General features: G+C 40.5%; 1 protein-coding gene across 1 annotated transcript; it reads left to right on the top strand.

Annotated features, from left to right (window-relative positions):
• The first annotated feature begins 301 nt into the window (after positions 1-301).
• Positions 302-8,661, top strand: stc1 (stanniocalcin 1). The gene is made up of 4 exons (XM_037779134.1): positions 302-610; positions 2,274-2,416; positions 2,550-2,761; positions 3,394-8,661. The coding sequence occupies exons 1-4, from the start codon at positions 430-432 to the stop codon at positions 3,692-3,694; spliced, it is 837 nt and encodes a 278-aa protein (XP_037635062.1). The 5' UTR covers positions 302-429; the 3' UTR covers positions 3,695-8,661.
• Positions 8,662-9,079: the final 418 nt, after the last annotated feature.

Below are 9,079 nucleotides of genomic sequence, written 5' to 3' on the forward strand. Positions count from 1 at the left end.
TGGAAGCATGGTTTCATGTCAGCCTGGCAACACAGAAGATCTCCTCTATAACCTCTTTAGGGCAACTATTAAAATAAAAATACATACATTTTGTTTCATTATAAGAAATAATGTCCAAATTGTCCATGTTGAGCTGCAGGATCTACAGTGGAATGATTTTATCAATTAGTAGTGGAGAGAGCAGGACCACGGTGTTGAACGCTGCGCTCTGATTGGTCCAAACGCAGAACTCGTAATGTTCAGCGCTCCCATATAAACCCATGCAGACTTGACATCGGTGCTATCTGTCATGCAAGTCAAAAGGATAGTGAGGAGTCCAGTGTAAAAAAGACATTGCTGTGCAGCTTATACTTGTAGCTATAATATAATAATATTGATTGTGTTTTCCGTTCGCTGCAGAAGCTTTTTTTTTTGGAGCGTCATTTTCTTATGAATTACGCACAGAGCAGGAGGCGTCTCTTTACATTTAGTTGTCTTATCTGTGTTAAGAGGACGATGCCTTTGAGGACCGGACTTTTTCTCCTGATGGTGCTGAACGCATCTGCATATGAACTGGATCAAAACGAGTCTTATTCGCCCAGGAGAACACGCTTTTCTGCCAATAGCCCTTGTAAGTAACACGCTGCTTCCAATCTGCATATCTCAGAGTCGCTTTTTTTCCACAATGCACAGCCTTACCTTTGCTTGCTTACTATGTGGAGGTTTTTTTCTCATTTTTTTTTGGCCTATGCAGCCTTTTCTGTCTAATTCATGGAGAAGGCTGGTTTTTGCCGGTGTCCTGCCGGCAACAGATGAGCACTGAGCTTGGCGCTGACACCTGAGAGTGCAGGCTGTGTCATGCTGCTATAGTCTCTTTCTCATGGCTTTGGCTGCTGCATAGGTCCCCACTATTCAGCATTATAGTGCACTTGAGGGGGGTTTTCAGTGCGTAAAACAGAAAGCCTCCTATGTAGCCTTCAAAATCAGAAAAAAAAATATTTTTTACACTGTTTGTGCCTCTTGGACACATAAATGCAACCCTATTAGTTCACATTCTTATCCATCAAATAAAAGAAAAAGCCTGAGTCATAATCCCCCCCCTGTAATAACCATCCAGAAATGACACTGCAAAGCATGAATCTGCATTAAAATGTTGACTTTTCCTTTTTTACACAAAGATATGTGATAAAAAGGCAAGGGATGCTCATTCCTTTCTGCAGGAATTGCTTCATCATCATAAGGTTTTGCAGCTCAACTATCTGTATTTTTTTTTTTTTTTGAGAGCAATCTCTGGTCCCTGATGGCAGGCAGACTTTATCTGACTGTGCAGGTCAGCATGGGGGCCCCAGATTCCAAGTCTTGCCAAGTAGGCTTAGGCTCCGCAGTGACATTTCTTAATGGTTATTACAAAAGGATTTGAGTCAGGCTGCTTGCCATCTCAGTGGATTCTTGGATGGAGAAGAAGGAGAGACAACTATCTGGATACACTGATTTATAGATTAGGTTTTATAGCTCATTCTTGGTGTAAGATTTCAAGTCGGTGGCACGGACTTAGAGCTGTGTTCCTTATGGCAGAGGTCAGTTTTTGGGAAAATGGACTGAATGATGTTGCAGGGTAGCTGTTACAAAGATGGGGTTACTTGTGGGTTAATCAGCCTAATAACTATTCCAGTCATGTGACGCTCCTGACATGAATATGGCAGCATTTTCTGAACATGTATTTCATTATGTATAGATGTTCATGGGATCTTAACTGGACTGTGGCATGTGCTTTTGGAGGAAGAGTCCTCAAATTCAGCTTGACAATCACGGCTTGTGTAAAGAATTGAACACAGAGTCTGGTGGCAGCGTGCATGTGTGTGTGCCAGTGGTACAAGTGTATGTTTGTGTGTGTGTGTGTGTGTGTGTGTGTGTGTGTCTACAGGCATGCCAACAATTTTCACTAAACTCTTTGGTATTTCTGGTGCTGTTCATCCAAGCCCTGCTGAAAAGAACCAAACAGGGGAATATAGGTCCCTGCCAAGAGAAAAAGTGCAGCGGTGCCAAATAGTGTCTGGGACTCTCCGAGTTGTAAGGTGTCCAATCTCCAGTCAAGTCACTATTTGCCCTGAGTGACTGTACGCCTTTTGTGAATCACCAAAGTATGAAAATTCTCTTTTGTTTGCCGCATTTTTTCGCTGAAACCCCTGGCAACCCCTTGTGTAAATGAGCTCAGTGAGTGTGTGCAGTGATTCCCAGTGAAGCCACTGTTGGCTTCCACCACCCTGCTGATGGTTCATTCTCTGTGCCCACAGCAGATGTGGCACGCTGTCTCAACAGTGCCCTCCAAGTTGGCTGCGGAGCCTTCGCCTGCCTGGAAAACTCGACTTGTGACACAGATGGCATGCATGACATCTGCAAGTCCTTCCTATACAGTGCTGCTAAATTTGACACTCAGGTATACACTTTAATTTCACTAAAGACTGCATACAAGTATGCTATTCTCTCTATGTTTCTACCGTGCACATGTAGGATTATATGGGTGTAACTGTCAGGGCAAGAATGTGTGAAGCACTGCTGTGTTTTTACAGGGTAAAGCGTTTGTGAAGGAGAGCCTTAAGTGCATTGCCAATGGCATCACCTCGAAGGCATTCCCCACCATCCGCCGCTGCTCCACCTTCCAAAGAATGATATCCGAAGTCCAAGAGGAGTGTTACAGTAAGCTGGATATCTGCACTGTGGCCCGATCGAATCCAGATGCTATTGGCGAAGTGGCACAGCTACCAAGTCACTTCCCCAATAGGTGAGCCCTTCCTCTGCTCTATAAATACTTCAAAAACAAGTCAAGGATGTGATCTGGTGACAGTATAGTACACATTGTACAGGGCTTGTTAAGTGGCATGTCAGAGTTTGAAGCTTATGATGTTTAACAGGCTCTTTGACCACAGAGTCGATTTAAAAACAAGGCTTCATAACTGCTAGATATAAGTGAATGACACATATGTTTGAATCAGCTTAAAAATCATAAATATACATGGCTGGCATGTTGCAAATACCACATTTGAGTTATGCAGCATAAAAGATGGCTAAATTGGTATTGGTTTTCCATGTTTTGGTTAGCATCTGCTTCATACATTCTTTCATACAATGAAAGAAAATGAAACGGGAATATCGAGTTTGCATGTTTTTTGTTCCTATTGTTGCTGTAATACATGAAGGATTGCAGCTCGGGAGTGGATACAAAAGGGCTAAGGAGGGTGGAGTGACTAGAGATGTCACACTATAGAGCATGTGTGCAAATACATAGAAATACTTATAAAGATTTGAACTGATAGCAGGTACAATAGGAATATATTTTTGCCACACTGTGCATTTTTGTCCTTTTATTGGCTTTGAGCTCTTAAAAAGACATTCTGGGATGCTTTGTTGTCCTAGGTTTTACGGTAAGCTGCTGCAGAGCCTGATGGACTGTGATGAGGACACGGTGGACCGCGTTAGGACCAGCATGGTGTCGCGGCTGGGCCCAGAGATGACCATGCTTATTCAGCTGCTGCAGAACAAGCCCTGCCCATCCACTGCTGTGGCTGCAGCTGCCGCCATCCCAACTGGAGTGGAGGGCCGTGGGAGCTGGCGCTGGTCCATGGGTCCCCATATGTACAAGATCCAGCCTAATCTGCGAAACAGAGACTCTGCCAGTCATTTTGGCAAAAAACGCTCCGCCGGCGACAGCTCGTAACTTCCACTCCGATTCAGAAAACTCCACACACTCCTCAAAAACAACATCATGAAAACTCCTCTATTCCCTAGGGGTGATAGAAATCCATTCCTCCGCTAGACTGGAAGTTACAGAAACATGCACCTCTAGGGAATGTCGGGAACGCCCATAAGAGTTGATATCAGAGTTTGGTTGTTGTTATATTGTATATCCTACACTTTAGGCTTGAGAGAACCCCCCTTTCCATCGAGTCCGCTCACAGTTAGTGTTGAACATGTGGCTGTTGCATCTGTGCGACATGGTCCTGTTCACTCCTCTTCACCTCCTCCAACAACCTTAAGAAGTCTTTTGATGCCAAGCAAAAAAAAAAAAAAAAGAACAGCCATAGTGGTTCACGGTCTCTAGAGCACAAGTCCGTACTTTAAAAGACAAAAATCTCATAAAGCCTGTTCATGAATAGAAATCAGTAGTTGGATTATTATTAGTTCATTGATAGGAATTATTGGTAGATGTAATATTTCAGCGATGAGACCAGACAAATTGTGAGCATGAGATGAGTTTCATATCTATTTTCTGACTAACATAACAGTTAAATGTACTGTATACCAAGTTATCTAAGACAGCCATAGGTAGCCCTCTAAAAGAGAGCGCTCATACGGAGTGAGGTCTGTCGAGGTTTCATGATAACCTTTGAGAGGTTACCTTAAACTGACCAAAAAAACTTCAAACTGCCCTGAATGCTATTCATGAAATACCAAAATAGTGTATAGCTAATAGCACTTATAATAGTTTTTTTTTTATGGCAGATGTAGCCATGGTCATGTGTTTCAAATCATCACCCTGCACATAAGGATTGTCCAGGTCGTGGCCAAGTCTAACTATCAGAGAAAGCCCATTTTGCATATCTTGTATCCAGACACTTGTAATGCATATGACTGTTGAGCTCTTCGGTATATGTGGGACCACGTTTAGAGGGATCTGTATCCATATTCTTAACTGAAGCGGTAGTGTATGTGCAGTAAGCTGATTAGCACGTTCACCGATGAGACTGAGAGCAGTCATCTTCTTGGACTGATGCGTCTCTGAGGTGAATAACGTGACATACACACTGGCTTCCAGTGTCGAGATTGAGAGTGAGAGTGACTATTTAAAAAAAAAAAAAAAAGCCTTGTTGGAATGATATTTATTTTCCTACTATATTATTTAATTGCATTATTGTAGTTTTTAATTAGTTTACAGATTTAAAAAAAAAAAAAAAAAAAGCAGTTCAGTCATGGCTCCTATTTGAACATGAGCTCTATGCCAAAAAAAAAGAGAAAAAAAGAAAGTGAGCTGACTGGTGACTGAATGGGACCCATGTCATGACTCTGTGCTGGCCATAGGGGAACAAGGTTGGTCATTCAAGTCAGGTGATCCACTTTATGGGTGTTACAAGGGACCACAACAAAACGATAGCTTCATTTTGACACACGTTCTGGTTGAGAAGATGGTCGTCATTACAGCTGCTAGATGTGCTTGTTCAGTGCCGGGGTGGGAGGGTGGGTGAGGGGGTTGTGCACATTATTGAAGTCCAACCAGGTATAATCACAGTAAAAACACCAGCATCAAGTTTTTGGATTGTTCTGCACTAGTTTGCTTCTCTTCACATGGGCTGAAATCAGTTTTCCTTAAGATGGCTACATAGATAAATCCTAATGGTAGCGAGTGAGTATCGTCATCTTACGCATTTCTTTCCTGTTATTTATTTTTTATTTTTTTTAATGTGCCAGTTCTGATATTATACAGTAGAGAAAGAGACAGGAAAGATGCAAGAGAAATGATGACATGCATCATGGGAGTACATACTGTAGTATCTGTATCTGCTTTAGCCCTTGGTCGCAAAGTCTTTTTTTTAAAGCCCCTGAAAATTTGGTTTCAAATCTTTCAAATGAAGATTTGTTTCATAACTTTTGATATTAATAGCTGAATAAACAATAATCAAAGCTAGCATTCAATAAAAAACTATCCTTAGTTATTATTTTATCACCCAAAACTTAAATAATCAGCTTAATAAAGACTGTGTGGTTTGAGAAGATTTAATTAACAGTGAAACCAAACAGCACAGATAGAAATCTCTCATTTGAAATAACAAAACTGTTTAAACTCTGGTGTGTCCATGTCGGACCACATCACTCATAGACCAAACACTACATCTCTATGTTACATAATGACAAAGAAAAATGAGGGGAACATTCATATATTTACTTAAAGGTGCAATGTGAAACATCTGGCCACATGTGCCAAACCAATAGGGGGCAGCATTTCATCACTACTACTGGGTCCAATCTAAATTCAAAGTCATTTGTTATTCTAAAAACTAATAACTAACAGCAGGGTAAGAATACACATAATTCAACCAAACTGCTGAAACTCTGAGAGCTGGTCAAATTAACGCTGCTATCTTCTTATGGTTATAATCTTCACATGTGCCGTTGGCTTTGACTTTGTCACTAAATGGGGGCTCTACACTCTGTGTACGCTTGGTGTATCTGCACCATTAGACGCAGCCCGCTGTGATGCTAACTGAAGGTCCGTTTCTCCCGGCTCATTTCAGTAGATATCTCTGCAACACAACATAGACGTCTTTGACATAATGTCAACACTGTAACCTCTTCACATTCTGTTGATAATATTGGTTTACTTTTTGATTGTTTTAAACTAAAAAGGCCAGATCTCACACGTTGCACCTTTAAAGTCTATAGAACCCAGTATATTAGGTTTATATAAGAAGTTCAGTACATTCGGATTACTTTCGCTAAAGCATGTTTTGCAAAGACTGCACTGGGATTTATCTGCATTCAGTCAGAGTGAGAAAGTCCCCAATGTGTGTAAAGATATTTACAGGCTGCTGTTACTAACTTAGTTCACACATGCTTGGTGTAACATGTTGATGGTACATTGTTTGAGTTCAGTTAGTATGAGGTAAGAAGCTCATGTTAGTTTGTGTATATTAAGGGACCTTGTAACTGTACCTCAATGTAACAAATGTCTCGGTAGACTTCAGCCAATAAGCAATTGTCTTTCCTGAAACAACATATGAAGCCTGAACATTTTTGCAGATGCGACTGCACGTTTCATGGCCTTCAGAGATCGAGACAATCATTCAGAATCAGCAGATTAGTGCAGAGCCACAGTCACTTTATGCTGGTGTTTGTTATAGGCCTGGTAGATAGATTATGGAGGTAATTAATGGCTTAAGTTAGTTTCTGTTTGACGGTAAATTGCAAATGTTCGTGCACATTGAAAATGTAATATAGAGATTAACTTGGAACCAGGGCTGGGTTCAGTTCGCTGTTAAGCAGTTTGAGTCAGAAAACAACGCTTTCTTGCAAATTCAAATCTTGCAAATTAGTCGTCTTGAAAGTACTTTTATGACAAAAATTACAGAATATAGATTTGACTTTGTGAAAGGAATTGAACCCAGCCCTGTTTGAGGAATAAAAAGGTGAATTTATATATTGTCCTGGATTGATAAGAGTGAAGCACAGACCAGAAAAAGAGATGTCAGTGTCAATTTAATAGCTACGTTAAGAATTCCAAACTATGCAATAATCTCACATACAAAAGATTCACAGCAACACAGAAATTGACCTTTATTTCATTCAGTGCCAGCTGACGCTGTGTGAATAAAGCAGCAGCGTGTATGCTCTCACGCTGCACTCACAGTGTGAAGGCATCGCTCCTCTATATTGCTTTCTGTTTCTGTGTTTTTTTGTAAACTGGTGTTTCTTTTTTGTTCTGTAAATATGTGCATTTCTTTTTGTGTCATTTGGTGCGAAAGGACAGCAGTTCTGAAGGAATCACTTGGGAAGTTAAGAGCTATAGTCACACTGTAGTATATCCTAGCTTACTTATTTTATGTTAAATATGCACTTTGCATCTTAACCACTATAAAGGGCATTGAAACATTCAGCACATGTGCAATCGAGACATGTTTTATTTACCCGGTGAATGGAAATCGGTTTGAATATTTCGCATCCTGAAGGGTCAGGGCTTCTTCATGTACTATTGATACATATGTCTGTATCTTTGTTGTCCATGGGTAAATCCAAAACCCAACAGCTGCTGCTAAACTGTTACTTCCCTGCGTGATGGTGTCCAGATGCCCCTCTACTGTGGCCGCTCTGGTCTGCCAACACGCAGCGAGCTCAGCATCAGTCCACATTTACATTTGATTGTCTATCCGTGTCTTCATATTTATTTTCTATGAACATTCCCCGTGTCAAGTATATTTGGCACGGGCAAATTGACTGTTTCCTCACCAAGTCAAATGTAATGGTAATTTCAGAGAATGTACCTGTATACTGAATGTCTGTTTCGACGAGGACATGCCCGAGTTAGCTGACCCATGAAGGCTGTTATAGGAAAAACAAAAGTGAGAAAAGTATATGAGACTTGCGGTTGCTTTCTGTTTTAGATTGTAATACAAGTTTCGGGTGCTTAAGGTGGTACTGGAGCATTATTAAATTGACCCATGGTGACTTTTGTGAAAACTGTTTCCTCCTGTCAACACTAGAGACTAAAGACTCCCTCACTTCTGGCACTTCATGGTACTCTTTCCTCTCAAGACTTGAAATAGATAAATGTTGTGCTTAAACTAAATCGAAAAAGCTTCAGTGACTAGTAAAGTTTATTTTGTATTCATATATATATATATATAGATATATAAGTGACAGTTATTTTACTATCAGATTCAAAAAGTTACCGAGGATTTTAAGGAGGTTACTGAAGTTCCTGATACAGATGCTATGTAACGCATGATTGACCCTTGTGAATCACTTGCACTTTAAAATATACCCATATACATATACTGTATACCCATACTGTGTATATGTTTGGGTTTCTCCTCTGTACTGAAAAGTCATGAAAGATACAAATGCATCAATTGTGTGTCTTTTGCTGATCAGAAATAAAATATTTATCATATCTGGCATATGGTATGAACTATGTTCCTTTGCTCTTGTTTCACTCATTTGGATCCGTCACCACTGGCAGATTTGCATCAACGTCTACCAGTTTTAATCGTCCTTTAGGCCTCCACATTCATGTGGTTAGATAAGCTTCAAGATGCATTTATGGTTCACATCGTTCAGCGAAAGATCTTCACGGGTCTCCTCAAAAAACACAAAACACATAATGACAGAAAGTACCAAACTGCCGCAACCTCCCAATTCTTTGTGAAAGTGTCAAATGTTGTGTGACCAAGACATGGAGTTTGTTTTCTATAAACACTTTAGCTGGAATTTCTGGATTGCTGATTCCCTTCATCACTAACCCTTCCACCAGAGTGCAAAATCTACAGTAAATGTGTCACCAATGACACCATGATAATATCCAGGGCTATTAGCATTTCTAATTTCCTCAGCA

The sequence above is a fragment of the Sebastes umbrosus genome, chromosome 8 (genome assembly GCF_015220745.1).
Source record: "Sebastes umbrosus isolate fSebUmb1 chromosome 8, fSebUmb1.pri, whole genome shotgun sequence".
NCBI classification, from domain to species: domain Eukaryota; kingdom Metazoa; phylum Chordata; class Actinopteri; order Perciformes; family Sebastidae; genus Sebastes; species Sebastes umbrosus.

What these genes read in the sequence shown, in the direction of transcription:
- stc1 (XM_037779134.1), top strand. Translation starts at nt 430, where the DNA reads ATGAATTACGCACAGAGCAGGAGGCGTCTCTTTACATTTAGTTGTCTT. An exon ending in CTGCTAAATTTGACACTCAG is followed by an intron (nt 2,417 to 2,549) that starts GTATACACTTTA and finishes GTGTTTTTACAG; the next exon opens with GGTAAAGCGTTTGTGAAGGA. An exon ending in CCAAGTCACTTCCCCAATAG is followed by an intron (nt 2,762 to 3,393) that starts GTGAGCCCTTCC and finishes TTGTTGTCCTAG; the next exon opens with GTTTTACGGTAAGCTGCTGC.